This window comes from Tenebrio molitor, chromosome 8 (assembly GCF_963966145.1).
Source record: "Tenebrio molitor chromosome 8, icTenMoli1.1, whole genome shotgun sequence".
In the NCBI taxonomy this organism is placed as follows: Eukaryota; Metazoa; Arthropoda; class Insecta; order Coleoptera; family Tenebrionidae; genus Tenebrio; species Tenebrio molitor.
Window position 1 is genome coordinate 5,705,825 of NC_091053.1, and position 22,892 is coordinate 5,728,716.

The 22,892-nt window shown below is 42.4% G+C and overlaps 1 protein-coding gene across 9 annotated transcripts in view; it reads right to left on the reverse strand.

Moving 5' to 3' along the window:
* zfh1 (Zn finger homeodomain 1) overlaps positions 1-22,892 on the reverse strand; it is a 344,752-nt gene that overhangs the window by 68,993 nt on the left and 252,867 nt on the right. For all 9 annotated transcript variants that reach the window (XM_069056759.1, XM_069056757.1, XM_069056762.1 and 6 more), the window contains one exon: positions 21,703-22,059. In XM_069056759.1, the coding sequence (XP_068912860.1) occupies positions 21,703-22,059 (357 nt within the window). The remainder of the gene's footprint in view (positions 1-21,702; positions 22,060-22,892) is intronic.

The following is a 22,892-nucleotide window of genomic DNA, read 5'->3' on the forward strand; positions in this document are numbered from 1 at the left end:
ATATAGAGCGGAAACTGGGAAAACTAAGTCATGGTATGTAGATCTGTATTATAAAATACCTTAACCACTTGAAATCGTCTGACATGAATTTAACAGACAGTTAGTAAAAAAGAGATGGTTTTCTTAAATTAAATATTGGTCTTTTTTGTCCTTAAATAAATTTACTCCAGTTATTAAAATCTCTGACGAGTTGGAGACCAAGTGCCTTCCACCATTTCGGATAAGTTCAGCCAGTACGGCGAGCGGAACAGCCGCCCCCGCGCGATCCTGACCAGAAGGAGGTCCGGTCGTCCATCTGAGTTTTTGGTAGCGTCGACCAACCAGGCTTTGTGGCGGAACCGCGGTCATCGCCGGCTAAAGAATAAACACGAAACGACGAGAAAAGGCCGAAATAAAATAATATTGACTGTAGGATTAGATTTTATTTGCGAATCGTTAGTGCTGCCAGGCGTAATTACAAGTTTTTCTGATGTGGCGCTAAAATTGGAATCCGCTTGACATCTCGGCGGAGATCCAGCCGAAAAGGGAAAAACAGGGCCGGCTCGGAAATTGTTAATCCATAAACATAGTCATTCGGGCTGGTGGATATTTTTTTTAATTGTACCATAAAACTGATTTATTACCGTTAGCGTTGTCCTCCTAATATCCTTCCGTCGACTTCCTAGCCGGCCAAATAAGCACCACAAATCGTTAATTTGCAAAGGGCATAATTCAGCGTCGGGGGCCGAAATTTATCCGCGTATATTGTTTGTTTTCGTTCGAGAGATTACGCCCGGAGTCTTAATAAAACGTGTATTAATAAATAATTCAGTTCCGGACGAGTCCGGGCCCATCACATGATTGCTTTCCAATAGCTCGAGACGACTTTCAAAATGGAAAGTGCTTCACAATGATTTAATGACTTTGAATGAATGGCACATTACTTTTATTTTTTATTGACTCGAATTACAAAAGCGTTTTATTTTGATCCGGCCGTTCGTCATCTTTACGTCTTCCTTGGGCGGCGACATCGATAAATACCGCTTTAATCCGGGACCCACTTAAAAATTAATAAACCCTCCGGGAAATGACCAGAAGTCGAACATTTTTAATGAGAGACCTCGACTATTAACGCCGTTATGGCCGCATTCAAATCTCTATAATTTGTTCGCGTATGGAGGGTAAGAGTTAATCTGCAATTATGAATTTGTAGCGCTACTCGCTTACTTAATAACGACCCACCTCGTTACCCGGAGCTTATATTACCTTACGTCCCGGAATACTGCACCTCACTAGTCCTCGAGTATATTTGCATTAACATCTTGGAAACATTTTTGGCACTAATTATTTCTCACTTTACCTAAATCGCTGTAAAATTAAACTAATAACCGCCGAGGATTAGACTTTATTGGCCACAGCTAACACTCTCTATGTTGCACTATAACTAATTTTATGCGCTATTAATTAACCCGACTGGCCTATTAATGGCCGACAACAACAAAATCGCATCTTTTCTCTTTTTTACGACCAGACTCGCGTCCCATCGAGATCGGTGGGACGCAAAATTGTGCCTCCCTCATTCCTGGTCTAATTATTACGTTGTCAAACCCTCGCCCCAGATTAACGATACATTTCCTTGGGAATCAATTAAGCTCGAGAATAGCCTGGAAATGCATCTTGTCCACATACGCGTCCCTGCCCCATCCCGACGTAAGCCGACCTGTGTGATGGATTACGGCATCGATTAGATCTGATTGGTGTGGAGGACCTCCCCGTCTGTTGATCTCCGCACCCCACCTTGATGCCGGTTTTATCGTCGGGAATAAAACAGAAATTTCTTGAGGACGCCTGATGAGGTGAAATAAAGATCGGCGCTCCTGTTCTGCAATATTAAGAGTTTCAGCCGATCTCCTCCCGCCATCAAATAATGGAGATGTTTTCGACGATATTTTAATATTAAGCCGTCTGGAATTTTACGTACCCCTCGATAAATAAAAGATACCTTTATCCAGCCATGTATGCTTTATTGAACTCACTGCCATAATTAAAGTTTGAATACGAGACATTCCGCGCTGATATTCCTGGCTCCCGAGTTATTAATGTATGAATGAATAATGACTGCGTAATTATCTCTGCTCCGGAAAGAATCCGAAGCATGTCGTACACACGGGGAGGTATTCCTTAATAGTCGGACTAGTGTGTACCACAATGTGCTAACTCGACGTTTTTTAGACGAATGTGATCCCGACTATTTTTAGACAGTGATTAATAAATTTTAATTAACTGACACAAAAAAACATATGTGCTCTGAACGAGAGGCCGTGGAAAATCAACAATGTGGAGGTTGCACGGTTCTGCTCCAAGACTAGAAAGGATAATGAGCAGTTGCATCATTTTTACAGTAAAATTTAGATGTCCTTGGTATATGTTAATAATAAATCATTTATTTGCCCTGCAGGCTTTCGGATTCCTTATGACAAACACAAAAATAACAATTACAAAATTTAACATTTTTTTCCTATCCCCACCTCTTTCTTCTTCTATTCTTTCCCTCCTCTTCCATATCTCTCTTATCTCTCTTCCGTTCTCATTCAGTATTTCTCTTCGTTCCTTTCTCTCCCTCTCTCTCATTTCGCTACATACATTCCACATGTGCTCCATTCCATTGTCTCTCTCTCCTCATACCACATTCTGCACCTTCTTTCCTCTCCTTCCATCCAATACCTATTTTCTCTCTCCTCGTTCCCACATCATCATTGTTCTTTCTCTTCCTCCGTCATACACCTCTCATACTCCCTGTTGTATCTAGATTCTTTCCCTTCTTTCTTGCTTGTCTGTGTCTTTGTCCCTTTCACTCAGCTCTACATTCATCCATCTTCCTTTTGCTCTTAATCTTTCTACTTTTTCACTGGCATACCCGTTTCTCTGATAGTATATCTCTTTCTCCTTCTTCGTTGTCTTTTTTTTTTCTTTTCTCTCGAGCATTCCGTAAATATCCTCACTCTTCCTTTTGTCTTCGAAGGATAAGAAAAACTGTACACATCTTCAGCCGTAGAACCACACGTGAAGGTCAGAAATTATAGCCTGGCTGGACTAGACTAGCGAAGAATTCGATGACCTCTTCAAGACCACAGTGAAGCAAATTATTCTAATGTAGGAATCTGTTGACGAATTCAATTTCGCGCAATTTACTGTTAAGAAGATAAGAAACTATCGGAGTATCTTTCTTCCACTTTTGAACAATTGCTGTTTTGATACATGTTGTTAGAATGAAGTTTTTACCAAGATAACGAGATACCGCACGATAAATAGGACAGAAGGTAGTACTCCATCCTCCAAATTCCCCAGATTTGGTTCCATTAGATGATTGTTTATTTCGGAGAATAAGAATTTACTGACAGTTGAAGCGATTTGATAAAAAAGAATTTCATGAACACGATATTGAGAATTTGAGATGTGTTCGAAAAATGACAGGAAAATTTTTTGTTGAAAATTCGTGGGAAATTAAGAAAATTGCAACATCCTTAATAATAAAACGGATTTCACGTTTTGGTCATTAACTGTGATTTTCAGATTTTTTTAAGATCTTGTAGATGGTACAGGGAAATTTGTGGCAAAGAGGGAAAGAAATGAATGAAATGATGAAGAGCCCGGGAAAGTATTTAGGAAGTAAACGCTAGAAGTGAATGTTGAGGAGATGAAAATGAAGGTGTTCAATAAGAGAAAGAGGAAGAGTGAAGAGAATGAGTAGAACTGGGAAGGAAGGAAAATAGAACAAGTAAAAGAGTTCAAATACTGGGTCTACACATTCAATGAAAGAACCACGGATAAAGCACATATCAGAGAGAGAGAGTGAAGAAAGCAAATAAGGTAGTGGGATATGTTTGGGGAATAGGAGAGAGAAAGTGGGGAGGTGATTTCAGGAGATAATAGAGAAACACGAGGTTACACAGTGCGAAGAGTGTAAGAGGAATAGGCTGAGAGCGAAAGTGGGCAAGAGAACAGCAAAGTTTGAAGACAAAATGGATGGAAGGGAAGAGTGCAGGATAGTAGTGGAAGACAAATGAATAAAACACGGAGAAGGAGAGAGAGAAATACTATCAAAGTGATGGGTATGCCAGTGAAGAAGTGGAAAGATTGAGAGCAAGAGGAAGATCTGAGCGAAAGGGACAAGAACACAAGAAGGGCAAGAATGAAAGAATCCAGATGCAACAGGAAGTACGAGAGGTAGGTATATGACAGAGGAAATTCCGGAGTACCTGGGAAGAAAAAGAGTGTAAAAGAAAAAAAATGATGGGGAGATTTAGATGTGCGAACGAGGAGTGAGAAAACAGGTATTGGGTGGAAGGAGAGGAAAGAAGGTGCAGAATATGCGATGAGGAGAGAGAGAGACACATGTGGAATGGAAGCAGCGAAAGAAAAGAGAGGGAGAGAAAGGAACGGGAAGAAATACTGACAGAAGACGGAAGGGAGATAGGATGGGTGAAAGATATATGGAAAAGGAGAGACAGAATGGAAAAATAAAGGGGTGGGGGATAGAAAGAAAAATGTTGATTTTTTGAAAATTATTTTTATTTTTAGATAAAAATGTCAGCAGGAATCCGAAAGCCCATGGGGCAAATAAAGCATTATTGTATGGTACAGGGAGAACATTTTGGCGTTGTCAAAGAAACAAGAAAGAGAAGATTGACACCATGAGGAGGACCTTCTGATTTGTCAGATCTCTAACATTACCTTGTGAGATTACTCCCAAAATCGAGCAAGTACCTTGTGGTGCTCATTTTCCGCTTGACAAATCACCAAAGCACTTGAGCATCGTTACCTCATTATTTGCGTCTTGGACCACCTTGAGAAATAAAAATGACGGACTAGTTTTGTGCATCTTCGGTGCCCCCCACATCCCATTAGAAGTTTTTGATGAAATTCCCCATTTTTACGAGACTCGATATTAATCCGTGTTAAGTGAAATCTCCATTCGGCATGCACCTCTTGCCCATGCCGCCCATAAATAAAGTGTAAAATCGCAATATCGCCCAGATGCCCGGACATAACCCGAAGAGGCTGACATTACATCACATTCCCAGACTCCTGCGGCTCTGATGAATCATGAAGAAATACCAGGTTTCACGAGGCGCCCACGTAATGGCCCGGAATAGGCAATTCCGGCGGTTATTCCCCGCCAAACTTGCGTCTATAACAGTTAAATTCGCACCTAGTTTTCTGCGGCACTTATTATAACAGTAATTTCCTTACTTATCAACGAACTCCGCCGCCAGTGGTTTGTTTAATTTAGCAATCTTGGGCGCTAATGTGGGCCGCACTATTTGCCGAGAGGGCCGTACGTGCGATCGCAGATACGTGTGAAGGTGGCTTCCGACACTTAGATAAGTACCCTCGTACTAGCGAGCAAACCGTAATTATTAGCTAAGCGAGTTATGGCAGCAATTTGTCGCGTAACTGCTCCAAAACATACACGGCCCAAAATACAACTTGTTAGACCCCAATTTAACGGCTCGCAGGAGCTTTTTTGCGAGCTTTTGGCAAACGAGCCGCGCTCGATGTCTTTACAAAACAAATTCCTCGCCAACTTGCGAGCTTTGCAAATTTCAGGTCGATTTTGATTGAGACTCGACAACGCGAACAGGTGTCGCGGATAGCGCCGGGAGGATGTCGCTGATTGGGTCACCTCTCGCCTGTTTGCGCCTCCCGCATCGGCGAAAAACTTTACGGACATTATTTTTGTTTACGGCCCATTTGAATAACGGTTCCGTTTTAATTGAATTGATTCAGCTCTGAGTTGCGAAATCTTCATGAAAGTGTGATGAATGAAGCGAATTTTGTCGAGATGCACGGGGCCCATGATTATTAGATTATAAAGTAAAGGGATTAAAAACACATTCTGTTACTTTTACGCCCATAAAAATAGTCATGGCGCCATCTAAAATTTTTTATAACGTCCTAAACTTAATATATGGACCATACAGAGAATAAATCTTATCGTAATGATCGTTTTTTATATGGACACGTAAAAAATATCTCTTTGTCTCCCCGGCCCACAATTATTATCACACTGTATAATATAATGACATTTTTTACATTTTTTTTTTAATTTTTTATAATTTGAGTACGGTAGGTGCATTTTTCAGCGTGAGAACTAGGTTTCAGGCGCGAGGCGAAGCCGAGTTTTTGTCCATCCGACTTTTTCGTTGTTGGAAAGATTAAAAATTGATAAATTGGAGTTGATAGTTTCGAAGACGAAGATGAAATAGTGAGTAGTGCATCTGTAGGTGTGTCGGAGGGTGAAAATAGTGCGTCGGTGTTCCGGAGCGGCTCCGGTCCCCGGTCAAGCCTCTCCTCCGCCGATCCGGCCTGAAATTAACATGTTTCCGAAGCAAGGCACGTCCGGATTCCGCGATGGTGAAGAGGCGATCCGGAGAGAGGCCGCGAGACGCAGCACATAGCGCGGCGCCCGGAAAAGCGACGCCAGCATAATCCCGCACCGCCGACTAAATTGAAAGTCACATCTACATTTACGCGTACGAATCCGCACGCAATGCGTCCGAATTATCATAATACCACGAACACAGCCCCGGCCACAAACAGGCAATACCATTCCAATATCAAAAATGGAAGAGGCCACTTATTCATGGGCCCGGCCATACGCGGCGACAAATACTCTCAAGTCGTCTCTGTTCGGTTTTATGGCCGGGAATAAGTCGACGTCTCCTCAACCTTGTCGGGGATTTTTTATGGGGGTGGAAGCCGACGGCGCGAATGAGGCGAGGTGCGGAGGGGAAAAAACGTAAATATGAGTTATGGAGACATTATCACATGCTCCATTTAATTTAAAATCTATTCTAATCGTTTTATTTGAACAGGCGGCGAGGAGTCTTGTTCTAACACGGCAGGGATGAATTAATAGGGGTCGGAGGAAGTCAAACAAGTGGAGACGGGATGATGTAGACGAGCCGACGAAGCTGTACTCTTCATTGCGGAGGGCGGAAGCCGAGCACTATTGGGACTTACTCGACCCTGCCATCGAGATACTCAAAAAACATGTAAACACGCAAAAAATTGTTGTTTAACAAAAAAATCAAACAACACGTGGAACGACACACTAGATGGAAACACAAAAAAAAAACTAATCGAAACCGGAAAGTTTGCCAGAAACACTAACGATCCGGTAAATAATAATAATGAGAGCTTATTAACGAGTCTAGAGATACACGTAATAGTTATTTGTATATCAAGGTCGCGAGAAAAATTGTCGCCGAGGGCGCGCTTGCGGCCGAGGCACGACAATCTCGAGGATGTTAAAAGATTTCACGGCCAAGGTGTATAAATTTGTAATTATTATCATTATTCTCTTTGTCGTTGTCCCTGTCTTTTGATTGGTTGAAAAAGTGCACCGTGAATTATTTATATAGTTCTGTATCCCCGAAGGCTTGCACAATTACATTTAAGCGTGCTGATGATATAATCGGAATCTCCTCCGATCCAAAATGAGCATCACAGATATTCCCGTTTCCCAATTTGTGTCCCCTTCCCTACTCAACAATTGTTTTGCACGTCGTCATCCCCGTAACGAATCCCTCATTTGCATTTGCGCTGCACCCCGAAAAGTGCATCCATCCGACGTCGGTCGATCGCCCACCGCTCTCAACCCACTTAACATCCTCTTTGTGATGTTGTTACGAATCCATAACTCTTCATTTGTCCCCCAGCATCCATACTGATTCCGCGGACCGTTGGATGGAGACTAATGGCGGCAATTCAGCGAGCTGGCGTGTCCTCCTCTCTACCTGCACCACTATATGTGGTCGGTGTTTTCCTTGGCGGGCTTCGCTCATTTCTCACCGGTGACGGCGGCAATTCCCCGACATTCTCTCCACTGTCTCGACCTCAACGACTTCAACTTTGTTAGGGTCGCCCCTGTCCTTCGCCGCTCGCAAACATTTTCATTAGCTATTTGTTATACGGAGAGGATTCGGAGGCCGCACCGGTATGTGCCTCAAGGATGACTGATGGGGCAGTTTGGGGCTCAAATGGACACGGAGCACTCAAACATGAAGCGGTCGGGAGGATTTTTCATAAGTATACTTAATCACACTGACCACCAAGCTAATTCAAGCAAACAGACGTAAGTACGAATGATTCTTTTGTTTTGATGATGTAGAGTGATTTTAAAGGAGTCATCGAGTGTGCTACGAAGGACGTTGCAGCCAAACGAGGTGGACTTCCGCCTCCAAGGAGGGGAACCCCAAAAAACCGTGCACCCAGCGTATCGTTGGCATAATTCGCGTAATGATTCGTACACTGGGTGGGATGAATAATTCAATGGACCCCTCGAGACGATTCACCCAGGACCTCCAAAATCGCAATTATGCGAGTTTTATGGCGAAGAAGTAGAATTGGCGAGGTTAAGGTACACGTGTTCCCTTCTGGAAACACGTCATTAATTTAATGTTATGTGTAGAGGGAGGCACCCGAGCGAGCTTAACTAATATTTACATATGAATCCGAAAGGACATAAATTATGGAATCAATCATTTGTTTTGTTGAGACGCTGGGGGTGTAATGACGCGGCTTGGATTTTTTCATACAAAAGTGTCATAAAATTTTTTGACGAAGAATCATCTCGTCACAAACAAGTGTGACGACCGGGCCTGGCGAAAACTCCCCCCCCGAGCCCTGAAATCAGGTGGTCAGAGTCGGGGTGGAAGCCCTCTCACGGCAGTAACTCACCCCCGGCTTCTGGGTCGTCGCTAACTTACATTATATACTTTGGCTCGAGCTCCTCGAGTAAACAAATTCCTGCAATATTAATTTTCTTGGCTCTTTCGGATCATAAATAGAACACAAAGGCATATTATTTAAAGCTGATTTGCTTTAAAACTGGTCTTGTGTATTTTGCGAGGGTTGTTCGACGTTGTCGTATTTAAGTACGTTGCTTGTGTATTGGCTTAACTGTTCCGAATTGGAGGCCGGTTAATCCCCGACAGAGACTTTCGGCCGGTAAGTGCGAGTTCGACCGCAACAGCGCGAACTTGTCCAGGAGTCTGCAAACAGGATTATCTCCGCGTTCAGGTGGTCAACCCTGGACCAACTTGCGGACGAGCAATTAGCGCTGGAGGACGGTAAACCGAACAAGGCGACGGCTGCAGAAAGATCAGAAAAGAGAGGAGGGGGGAGGAACGGAAGAGTTAAACCAGCGTCAAGGGTCAAGAGTGTCAAGAGGATAGGAGTGGTAGAGTCGAGCCTGACGATTTTAGCGTGTCGCGTGACGATTTTAGCGTGTCGCGCAGCCCGTGTGGTGCGCATCAAGAACTTTTCACTTCAAAAATGTATCAAAATTGGTGGATGGTTGCAGCACCCTGTACAATGTAAATGAAAAAATTAAAATAACTAAGACTAAAATCTTTTTGTTGATTTATTTTATATTTATCATGTGTAACAGCGATGTTTTTTATGAGCTTGGCCATATTTATGTTTATAATATCCACATTACATCACAGCAAAAATATTTTGTTAAAAAATACTAAATTTAAAACAGCCACGATTATTTACTTCGACGAGCTTTATGGAGCAACTGAAAAAATATGTCTGCTGAAATTTCTTAACCGTCTAATAATTTCAGCTTACAACGTCTCGAGGTGAGTTTATTGGAACAACTGCAACAGCAAAAACTTTCGAAAATATATGGGTCTTAAGCTAAACCTCCACCAACAATTTTTGAAGTATTACCCGGTGGGCTTAAGAATCTTAAAACAAATAAATTACAAAAATAAATAAAAAATACAATTTTTGAAACCCTGAACCGTCTGTGAATTAGATTTATTTATTTATCTTTGCGTAAATTAGTAGCTTTAGTTATTTCCCTACTTTATTGTTTTTAGAAACCAATTCATATCGTAAGAATCGGGACACATATAATAATGAGTCATGAGCCACCGCGAGACGTTGAGGCCTACCTGGAATGTTCGCGACAAGGACGGCGTCGGAATATAAAACAGTAATTAATTAACAAGAGTTAATGCAAGGATTAGAAACAACTAAGCAAAAAGCACCTCAATTCCAATATTTTAATTAATATTGATCCTATTTTTTTTCGTGTTTCAAGTGCTTCTAATAAGGTGAGATCCAAGATCAACAGTTCAGAAGAGAAAACATTTTTTTTATGAATAACAGACAACTATACTCTGTTTCTGAGCCCGATGCCGCTAAGCCATAAAACGACTGAAGCGCTGACAGGTTCCAGTGCGTCCAAAACATTTCATGAATACTTCATTATAAGCAGCCTAGGCCATTCTACTGGTATTAAAATGTTACAATTAAACTTTTTGGACTTTCTGCTATAGAGTATGTACCATATGGCATCTTCCAAAAATCATATTTTCTCACTCAATTTTCAGAAGAGGAAGGTCACTTTGTTAACGTGAGCCGAGCCCAAGTATCTTCCCGACAAAAGAAATTTGCATGTGCGTGTGTTAAACGGTAATTATTATTGATTTATGACAACCGGCATCGAACTCAGAAATGGAGTATATCAAAAGAGAAGAATTTGTTTAAAATTTTTTGTAAGAGATTATCACTTGAATAAATATTTTTCCGGTGCGATTGTTGCTCTTTTTGTTTATATTTTGAGAAGGTATCGACATCTAGGGCCATCTATTGTTTTCTTTGGACCATCTCGGCCGTTAGATTAGCGCCTTCCTGCAGCTCCCCACGAAGAATACGGATTTGCGAATGGCGGCCGAGAGTCGGGCTAAACCGAATCAAAGCCTCGAGTTGAATCGTTTTAATTTTCCTTTACATTTCTCTTTATTCCTTTAGTCGGAACAAGAATTAAGTTTGGCTTTTGTAAATTAAAACAGCAGCTCAGAGTAGTGCGGGAAGGCTGCAGTGGTTTTTAGTCTAATTAATTCTGCTTATAAATTCCGATTCCGGAGCCGCCCCCCGGATTCCCCGGCCCTTTCCGCCCGTTATTGCTCGCTCGGCCGGTGTGTGCTTGATAAATTCACTTTTCCGCGCTTAAAAACATTAAAGCAAAGACGATTGAAGTTATGAAAGCTCAGAAATTAAATCTAGTATAGCCGGACGAGCCGGGCCCAGATTATTGTAAATACACTCGGAATAATTTGATTACGTACGAATAACTCGCGCTTAATGCCAGGCGGGCGATTCAATTAACGAGGGGCGCACCTAGGCCCCCGCTCGCGCCGCCTACGACGAACGCGAGTGGGAAGCAGTGATTGCCGGCGGAGGTGGCCAAGAACGGGAAGCGCTCAATCAGCGCACCTAGACAGGACGTACCACGCGTTCCGCCGGACACCTTGCCGACCCCGACTCACACCAATTGACCGACCGACCTTCCGGCGCAATCTACGAGCGCCGTCGGACCAATTCGCAGCGGCCCATAAATCCCGACTCGCCGCCGCCGAACATGCCGAGGAAATGTAACGACGGTCTTCTTGGGTGGAAATTAAACGGCCGAGGAATTCGCTGCCAGCAGGGCTCTAATTTCCTTATGCGCTGGACCTTAGTCCTAGCTCGAATTCTTGAAGGTGCTCCCCGTCCGCAAAGATTACACACCCTCTCACCGAGATGCAGATTAATGTGCATTCATCCGCAGAAGAAATGGTTGCGGCGCGGCACTATCTCACCGCTCCCCAAGCAATGTCCACTGCCCATTACGACCGACTCGGCAATGATGCTCCTAATAGGCGGAAAATGGGCCTCCGTCGCGATGCCTTTGAATATTCCGGCGTTATTGAAATAATTTTACCAAGTTGTTACTTCACCCGATTTAATTAAATTCTGATTGGCTCCGGGGGCGGCTCCCTGCCCTTTTTCCAACACAAAACCGATCCAACACATCACCAACTGCTTCAATTAGATCTCTAAATCGCAATTACAAGAAGTGTGACGCAAGGTGCTACATGCGGTCCTCTCTTATTCCTGTATTTCTTTCTAATTGTCCTTGTAATCGCGCAAAAGTGACACAGACAGTTGTTTTGAATTAGTTGGAATTTGGTGTGAGTGTGAAGTTTGTTTTTCGCGCGGCGGGGGGCGGCGGCGTCAATACTAGATCGTTTTTTTTTTATTGTGTACTGGATTTGTTTAAGTAAACAACATCGTAGCCAGGCTCATTATCTATAAAAGCGAGCGGAACCTCGTCCGGTCCGAGTAAAAAAAATTAGTGTCCATCAAAGGGGGGCGCTTCGATACTCGATATTTATAAGGCACCATCCATGCCAACAATAAAAGCGATTCGGTAAAAGAGAGGAGTCGGTTTTAAGATGCGATCCCCCATTCTATCGGGCCGGGTACTAAACATCCGCCATCCGGAGACAATCCGCCAACCTTTTATATGTAAAACGAAACTGATATGTTTATGGTGGATTATAAAACTCCATGACTTGTAAAAATCGTGAGTGACAACCGCCGGAACATGTCGTCGAAAGGAAATGAAAACAGGAACACGAGTGCGTACGAGCGTCACCAAGGGGGGCGAATGGAAATAAATGAAGCCTAAAGAGAAAATGATGATGATCTGGATGCGGCTCGTGCTTTATGCGGAGGTGAATATGATAAATGTACAAAGTAGAATGACATCATTTACCCGGGAGAAATCACTCACCTACGATTTTCGACGATGAAAAATGGACCCGACGTTCCGCGGGGTGGACGGCAGGTGGAGGCTTCTCCCCGTTTTCCAACGACAAAAAAAAACAACAAATTCACCGCAAAATCTAAATTTAATCAATGCTCCTCCGATTCGCAAACAGAAACAACAAGACAAATGCCTCGTCCGAATAAAACAAGTCAACGCATACCCCTCAGTGCTCGAACAAGCGTTTTTATTACGTTCCTTGATGTATTTTCGAACGAAGGATCATTCAAATTACGTCCGCTCTGACACACGGACGTTTTCTGACGTCCGTCACGAGTCACGACGTTTTCTGACGTCCGTCACGACGTTTTCACCGTTTCTGTCGTCCGTCACGACGTTTTTGACGTCTGTCACAACGTACATGTTAACGTCCGTTGTCGAGCTACATTGTATATTAGCGATATCACGCAATAAACGTGCGTCGAAAACGACGCACGTTAGAACGGAGCGTTAGAGCGTCGTCACGCCCTGACACACGGACGTTTTCTGACGTCCGTCACGAGTCACGACGTTTTCTGACGTCCGTCACGACGTTTTCACCGTTTCTGACGTCCGTCACTACGTTTTCTGATGTCCGTCACGAAGTTTTCTGACGTCCGTCACGACTTTTTCTGACGTCCGTCACGACGTTTCCTGACGTCCGTCACAACGTTTTCTGACGTCCGTCACGACTTTTTCTGACGTCCGTCACGACGTTTCCTGACGTCCGTCACAACGTACATCTTAACGTCCGTTGTCGAGCTACATTGTATATTAGAGACATCACGCAATAAACGTGCGTTGTTTTCGACGCACGTTAGAACGTCGTTACGCTACAACGGACGTCAAGAAATGTCAACGCATCGACCAGAAGTTCGTGTTTTTTTCCCAAATGTCGAGGATACGTCTGTTGTACGTCCGTTCGAAAACACGCGCGTCTCCCGCACGTAAGAAAAACGTTCCTACGACAGGAATCTCTCTCGCGAGCGTAATTCTGGCCATAAAGGATTTTGATCCCATTCCGCGGTCCGAATTAAGCTACAGTGGATAACACCGGTACTTCATCTTGAATACAAATCGGCGTAAAAGGTGCCACTCCATTAATTTGACAGAGTTAAAAGTTGCGGAGGGTTAGAGCGCTTAAAAAGTTCGCAACCCCATGTAGGTCCCCATGTAAGTGCCATAAATATCGCGGACTTATCTCGATTTACGCTCATAATCAGCTCGAGAAAAGTGGTCGCTTTAAAACGTAGTTCCCGGATTAGGGTGGTTTTTCTCAGTTCGTATATCATGTTTAAGGTGCAAGAATTAGAGCGGGGCCGCTTAAGGGAGGCGCATCCCGCCGTCCGAATGCACAATTTAATTACATCCCCTAAGTCAATGGCTGACCAGTAGGTATTAAGGGAAACTATTCGGCATCTTCGGCCTGTTTGAAGAGGAAGTTGTGCATCTCTGAACTAACATTTAAACTTGTCGGGAAGAGTTAGTCCTTGCAGGATTCAGTGGATGCGCCTTTGACTAGGTACCGAGATAACGTTTAATTATTATATTGCTTCGGTCTCGATCCGGCGAATTAATCTGATTGCTCCGTTGGAACTCTTCCCTCACACCATAGATGTTGATTGTTTTCGCTTTGCAGGAAATCTTGCGTGGCGATAATTCTGGACACTTAAACCGGTTTTCGTCGACTTCAAAACCGGTCCCCCCACTTTATTTTGAAGCTCCCTCAAGGCCAGACTTCTTTGGCCGTCTGATCGGCATAAATAAGGGTTAATTCTGGTCAATTTGAATCATCCCGAGTCTAGCCTGGACGCAGCGATTGCCAATAACCGTCTCCGGGGTTGTATCGCGAAGTAGGCGTCCTGGTAAAATTAGTGTAGCTGTGTCAGACTGGCAATTCAGTTTCTGGAATATGGCGCAATAAATTAGGGAACACATACGGGGGCAAGCTCTCGACTAGTGCCTCCAGTTTGCGTATGCATGAGGCCCCTCCAGACGGGGTGAACAGGCGACGGCCCAGCATTAGCCCTGACAAACGGTTATGTATTTGGTTGCAATCCAGAGACTATAACCTTATGTTTCATAGCTCGACTTGGCAAATGTCGGATGGCTCGAAAAATCACAAACGCGATCCATAAACAATATAAATGGGCGCGGGACGGCCGGATCCTTGCGTGATGTGTCCGGGAGAGCTCGTCCTGTGGCGATTTGGGCGCAGAAGATAAACACCACCAGATATTGAGACGTCAAGTCTCCAGCAGCACCGGAGTCCGCAACCTCGCGCCGCCCCTCCACCATTTTTTGCGCGATAAATTTTAATTGCGCCCCAGCAGCGTGGAGCATCTTGCGGTCAGTAAGTAAATGGGGCGCAACATAAAGTCGAAAGAAGGCGAGTCGAGTAATGCAATTTGTCGACGGAAGGAGCGGACGAGGAAGGTTCGCTTATTTTATAAAGGAGTCCGGGTCTGGCGACCTGCGACTTGGCAAAGTCCATACGGCGCTCCATCACTGCCCGTTTAGCTGCCGGGATACATTTGCACCACATCCAGCCAACCGGCCTGGATCATGCCGGTTTAATGCACCACTGGCCACAAGGTAGATTATTTGCACGCACGGAAAAACGCGACAAAGCCCGGGGTGAACTATGTGCCAGAATGGAACGTGCGTTACGCATAATTTAGCCATCGTCGACGGCTTCGGCCCGCGACTTTAATTAAATCCATCAGGGCTTGTTTACCGGACGAAAACAGAGGGCGAGGGGACGAGGAGCGACGTTCAAATGTCGGAATCGAAGGGGTCACACCTTACGAACTCGCAAATCAAAGCCAACAAGCAAACTGATTCCAGACTTCGGAACAAATCGCTCAAAGGAAGAAAGCTTCCAAGGACGATTCCTTTTCCATAAATATTACAAAAAGGTGCCACCAGATTTATCAATCATCAGGATATTTCAAGATATGTCAAGGGAATACGCTTTCTTGGCGGCCACCCATCCAAATATTGACCGCACCCTGCGTTGCTTCACCTGACGAATCTTGTGTATTTTTTTCTTCTCGGGCGATTGACCACCGACTCGGCACAAGTTCCTCCGCAGGACAGCCTCGAAATCCTCGCATAAATCCAAAGCTGCCCCGTCCGCGCTTCGTGGTAAAAACGCGTCCAATAAGTAATCCGAATTGGGGGTTTGCACGTATTGAAAAGGAGACAGTTTCCATATCGGTGAGATTACGGAAGTGCGCTGCAGATGCAAGTGGTTTATATGTGGAGTATTATGGGGCGATTTAAGGCGAGGCGATCCGGCGAGGGAGGGGACCGATGAAAGGAGTTTTGCATGTATCTAGATGGAAGCCCAAGTTGGAGGGTCAACCGCATAAACTTCCGAAGCTGGCCAGGAGTTGCTCACCGAAGGCATTTCGCCGGCGTTCTATAGTTCGAGTTGGAACTCGGTGAACTCGCCGTCTTGCAAGTAGTGCCTCGGGCAACTGCGATCAACTATGTTAAACATTTTATTAAACATCCACAATCTTCAGGTTAACTTGGGGAATTGATGGCGTTCTAATGGCGACGTTAATGGCCCCCGCACTCGGATAACTCCGACCGGAAACGGACCACGGATTTTTCACGATTTTTACAAAACACAAAACGTTGTTTTTGTTAAAGTGAACACTTCTTTAGGTGCACCACCTACACAGTGAATTAGTTTCATGCGACACGCTAAAATCGTTCGCAACACGCTGAAATCGTTCGCAACACGCTAAAATCGTTCGCAACATGCTAAAATCGTTCTTTTTTTCTTTTTTCTTTTTGGAAAATTTACATTGGCAGATAGAGCTGTGGGATGTTCTTGGAGGTATTTGCAAAGTGTTGTATTTTTGATTTGTGGTGGTGGGGGTAATGCGTGATGAGGGTCCCGCAGTGATCTAGCATATCAGCGTTAGCCGAATGTCCCGAGGCGAGGATAATACATTACAATTCCCAACAATCCGAAGATGTTTGAATTTAATAGCAACATAGATCATGAGCGCGAAGTTCACGTAACAAAGTGTAAGTTGGGTCGGATATGAGGCGGAATGGATGTTGCGGCGACCGCAGAGCTCTCGGGAGAAGACTCCAACACGGCCCAAGAATTCCTCCTGCAGCAATATTAGGCCCGGCCGTAAACTTGCCACTTCTTGCCGGACCAGAGCCGCACTCGGCTCGATTTTTCCCACCCCGGCGACCCACTTCGTCTGTTGATTTATCCTCCGACACGGAATCCGGAAATAGGCGACGTGTGCCAGAAGACGTGCTGCGAGCTCGAGGAACCGCCGCGACGTACTTTCAAAATACATAAAGATGAAACAATGCGATATGTGTAACTGAGTCCGCACGTTATCGGCCCATTTGTCTCGCTTCCTCCGTGGAGGCGCTCTGCAGGTTTCCGGAGGGTTTCTTGTCGACGCCTGAGACTGCTTGTAATGGTTTTGCGAGTCGTCTAGATTGGACGCTGCCACACATTATCCCTCATCCGATGACCGACGTTATTTATGGACGGACCGGGCCATAAACCTAATTAGATCATACTCAAAATTCATTAGCCTAATCGCGAAGTTGAGACGTATTTTAATTCATCAACAAAAAACTGATAACACGATCTGTGAGCCTCACATGGGAGACGGGATAATCATGTTTTTAGAACGACCTTTTAGACTAATTGCAACGGCGCTCAGGAAACTACACCAACAAGGCAACTCTGCAGATCTATCAGCAACATCAAAAACATTTACCGCCAAAACAACAACACACTTGTTAAATAAACCTAGAACATATTTCAAAATTGCTTTTGTCCAAAACATTCTTCAAAAACTTCAAAATTCTTCGATGCTGTGCTAGAATCGTAAAAAATTCAAAATTAAAAGCCTTGGGCTTCACGAGAACAAATAAGTGGACATGTTACATACATTTTTTTGCATATTGTATTGAAAGTGGCACCTTTTTAAACGCAAAATCGTAGTGAAAGTAGCACTTTTTTACACGAAAAATCGTAGTGAAAGTAGTACTTTTTTGCATAATTTTATTCCATCGTCTTGGAGATGATTGTCAAAGTATACCTATTTTTTTTTTTTAATTTTTCATAAATCCTTTTATTTGCTGCAAATTCATTAAAAAAAGTATGACTTTCATAACAAGCAGTACAAATAACAATTTTTTCACTCGCAATTTTAAAATTGGCAAAAAGTTCTCTAGGAACTTTCGTGAATCTCTCAAATGATTTTTAAAAATATTTCATTGTGCTCTGTAATTTTTCAACTCTGGGCTATTGCAGTGTTAATATAGAACCGTAAAAAAATTGAAATTTATAGTTTTTTGGTTTTTGGGCCCATGAGAGGAAATAAGTGGACATGTTAAATTCATTTTTTCATTCACCTGACTAAACTTTTAAATTGGGAAAAAATTCTCCAAGAACTTTTGCAAATCGATCAAATAATTTTTCAAAAATGTTTCTTTGCGTTCTGCAGCTCTAGCAATTTTTTTAGCTCTGGAACCATTGCAGTGCTAATCTAGAACCATAAAAAAAATAAAAACGAATAGTTTTTTTGGTTATTTGCTCCACGAGAACAAATAAGTGGACATGTTAAATAATTTTTTTTTTCGACGAAGTTTTTAAATTGTTAAAAAATTCTCCTTGAATTTTTGTGAATCGGTCAAATGATTTTCAAAAATATTCGTTGCGCTCTGCAATTCTCTTAACAATTTTTCAACTCTGGGGCCATTGCAGTGCTAATCTAGAACAATAAAAAATTAAAATTTATAATTTTTTGGTTTTTGGGCCCCATGAGAAGAAATAAGTGGCCATGTTAAATACATTTTTTCTTTCACTTGACCAAATTTTAAAATTGGAAAAAAATTCTCCAAGAACTTTTGCAAATCGATCAAATAATTTTTCAAAAATGTTTCTTTGCGTTCTGCAACTCTAGCATTTTTTTTTAGCTCTGGGACCATTGCAGTGCTAATCTAGAACCGTAAAAAAAATAAAAATGAATAGTTTTTTTGGTTTTTCGCTCCACGATAACAAATAAGTGGACATGTTAAATACATTTTTTTCTCTTGACGAAATTTTTAAATTGGCAAAAAATTCTCCAGACTTTTGTGAATCGATCAAATGATTTTCAAAAATATTCATTGCGCTCTGCAATTCTCCTAACAATTTTTCAACTCTGGGACATGCTAATCTAGAGCCATAAAAAATTAAAATTTATAATTTTTTGGTTTTTGGGCCCCATGAGAAAAAATAAGCGGCCATGTTGAATACATTTTTTTCTTTCACTTGACTAAATTTTAAAATTGGCCAAAAATTCTACAAGAATTCTTGCAAATCGATCAAATAATTTTTCAAAAATGTTTCTTTGCGTTCTGCAACTCTAGCAATTTTTTTTAGCTCTGGGACCATTGCAGTGCTAATCTAGAACCGTAAAAAAAATAAAAATTTACAGTTTTTTGGTTTTTCGCTCCACGAGAATAAATAAGTGGACATGTTAAATACATTTTTTTCTCTTGACGAAATTTTTAAATAGTCAAAAAATTCTCCAAGAACTTTTGTGAATCGAACAAATGATTTTCAAAAATATTCATTGTGCTCTACAATTCTCTTAACAATTTTTCAACTCTGGGGCCATTGCAGTGCTAATCTAGAACCATAAAACATTTAAATTTATAATTTTTTGGTTTTTGGGCCCCATGAGAAGAAATAAGTGGCCATGTTAAATAAATTTTTTTCTTTCACTTGATACAATTTTTAAATTGGCAAAAAATTCTCCAAGAACTTTTGCAAATCGATCCAATAATTTTTGAAAAATGTTTCTTTGCGTTCTGCAATTTTCTATCAATTTTTTAGCCCTGGGACCATTGTGTGCTAATTCAGAACAGCAAAAAAAAATTAAGATGGATAGTTTTTTGTTTTTTGGCTATACAAGAACAAATTAGTGGACATATTATACAATTTGAAAATTTTAAAATGGCGGAAATTCTTCAAGAATGTTGGTGAATCGATCAAATGATTTTAAAAAATGTAGGTATTTTATTAATTAATAACATAATTACATAATACAAAAATTTCCGATAATATTGCGGAATCTGGAAAAGTGCCCCGAATGCTTGCAGCGTTTCCACGTTGAATGGCAAGGGAAATCCTCTCGAAAAGGAATTTCTTTGATTTTGAATCGCCTGATTCCGCGATAAAAAATAATATTTCATTGCGGTCTGCAATTCTCTAACAATTTTTTAACTCTGGAATTATTGCAGTGCTAATCGAGAACCGTAAAAAATTAAAATGTATAGTTTTTTGTTTTTTGGCCCCATGAGAAGAAATACGTGTAAGTGGACATGTTAAATACATTTTTTCTTTCATTTGACGAAATTTTAAAATTGGCCAAAACATTCTCCAAGAATTTTTGAAAATTGTTCAAATTATTTTTCATAAAATATTTCTTTGCAATTCTCTACTCTTGGACCATTAAAAATTGAAAATGAAAAGTGCCTGGTTTTGAATGGGAATCAAGGAGCAGCTGATAACAAAAAATTGTTTGTGCGTCCTGTTTGGAGTTTAGCTCTTGTGCTAAGTACAATTTGGAGAAAAGTTATGGTTTAAGCGATTTTAATAAATAATTCGGCAAGTGCTGAGTTGATGTATGTTTACGGGTCTCTCGGAAGTGTTCTAGATTTGATCAGTCTGACAACAAAGTTGGGAAAATGCTCGCGAAAAGTGTAACACCTTACTATAAAAGCTGTTGCTAAAAATATACTTGGAAAACTTCAGTTTGTAGTTGTAAAAGTTCTTAATGTCGAGAGATAAATCTTTTCGGATTTTAGTGTTTGTTGTCGCTTCTCGATGGGGGACTTGTGGATGCAATAGATAAATATTAGAAAAATGTCGAAAATGGTGAAAGTGTTTTAAATGGCATTAAAGGAAAGTTTGACCGAGATTTCATCTGGAGACGGCGATTTATCGACCTCTGGAGTAAATCAAGAGTGAATCTGTCCGGGCGAGTTCTTTTTCAATTAGAAAGCTGACAAAAGCTGATCCAAATGAAAGCTTAAAAATATTTTTTACTAATTGCAGTGGAGTCGCTCAAGACTCCGTTCTAAGACCAATGTACAAATGACGTCTTAGAAAGAGATACACAAGAGAAAAAATTAACTAAAAAGAGCAAGTCAATGAAAATTACAAGTAGTAATGCGTGGAGTACCTCAGGGGTTACTTCCGAGATTTAAACTCGATGTACAAATTGTATTCTCAAATTAAAATTTAGTACAGGTCTTGGATTTTCTCATGGGCTATGAGTCATAACTGCGGAAACGACACGTTAGTGTCGTCTCTCTCTCGTCTATTTGCATGTAAAATAGTCTTTGCTCACTGAAAATAGTGAGCAAAGATGGCAATTGAATCACTAGTGAGGAAAAAATATTTTCTCACTAGTGAGCAAAGTGAATGTTTTGCGAGTTTGTCGATAGAGGGCTCCAAGTATGATGTACTGAAAGTTGTTTTAATCTGTTTTTAAAATACTTTCTGAATATTAAAAACTGAAGTTTTTATTTATTGGTTTATCGCTCCGCCTTCGCGGAGAAATTTCCAAGGTCACAGCCCACAACAGAATCCAATTGTTCTAGTTGTTTCATTTAAAAAATATGTTGGGGGCGTCATTCGATCTTGCGTAAATTGTCGAAAGGACAATAATTTGTTTGGTCGTCCTTGAGGATGAGCTCACCGCCCCCTGTCCGATAAATAACGCATCGTTCGCAATTAAAAACGTAATTCGGTCCCCGAGGAGCCGTGCGGGTGTCAGCACCCCGCAATTACCACCCACATCTTGTTAATAAGCGACCATCGGGTAGCAGGCGGTCCACTAATCAGTTTCCATCCGAAGATAGGTACGAGCGTTCATAAATTTAATTGGGTCCGAGGAGGAGAGCGCTCGTCGGATACGATAGCTCCCACTTTATCGCCATCAATTATCCGCCAGTGGCAAAACCAATGCGCAATTAAAGCCGATGGCCGGTGCCAAGAGCTCTTGAAATATTAACATAACACTCACCGTTCTCCGAATGACCAACAGGTTCTGGATAGATGACGGCCGTGTCGCTCCTCTGGAGGTACTCCTTGATCTTCTCGTCGTCCTCGGACTGCTCCCCGACGGCCGCCTTCACCGAGATCAGGTCGTTGGGGGCGTCTTCGGCCGAGCCGCCCGTCTTCAGCATCTTGGGCGGACTGTGCATGCTGAGGCCGTTGAGGACCTCGTCGGGGACGGCGGCTTCGATGTGGACGCCGTTGAGGCGCTTGCGGAGCTCCTCGGGCGTCTCCACCAGCTCGTTGTGGTTGCTGTCGGGGCTCATCGAGGCGGGCAACAGACTCTCCCCCGAGCGGGTCTCCCCGCTCACCACGTCCAGCTCGACTGCAACAAGGAATAAATTCGAAAAAAATCTCCTTGATAAATATCGAAATCCACTCGTAAATAGTGCGAAAATTTTGCAAGTCAAATTATTTTTACGACGTCGGAGGCGCATTTGCCCCCGAACAGACGAAATAAGGAACGGCGGTTTCAAATATGACAGCAGTGAATCAGTAAGGAGGCATAAATATGAAATATAGATCGACGATTGTGGCGGGTCCCGCTCCCGAAACACCCCCAATAAAATCGCATCTCGTCGGTGCGTACTCCCGATATCCCCCAGTCCATAACCATAACTCACCAGGGCCGCGATCATCCCATAAACGCACCTCCGCACCTACGACACCATCCCCCCCGGATTTATGCGCGCCACTCTCCCGGATCTTCGGTTCCGGTTTGGCAAATCTCTAATTAACGGCGACTCGACAGCGTCTTGTTAGTCGGATGCGGACCGAAAGAATAAAATAAGAGAGCCGGTCGGTAATAAAACGGGCTTTAATTTTTATTATCTTGTCATACACTTATTTGATTTCGCAGGATAAAAATAATAAATTAAACTGGCAGCATAGCGGACGAAACAGCCGACAATAAAAACGCGAGCGCAGAAAGCTCCAAATTACAGTGTGGCAGCTTATTCATGCTACGTAGATTCCAAAAGAAATGCACCAGGGAAGGGTATTGTCTCTATTAAAGCGGGACGGCTGGAGCTGCAGCTTATTGTCAACAGCCAAGTGTTTTCCCGTGCATTTACAATTTTTTTTGGTGTAAATTCCAATGTTGAAAAGTAATAAATGAATAAATTGAAAAAGTAATAAAAAGGAACTGAAATATATTGA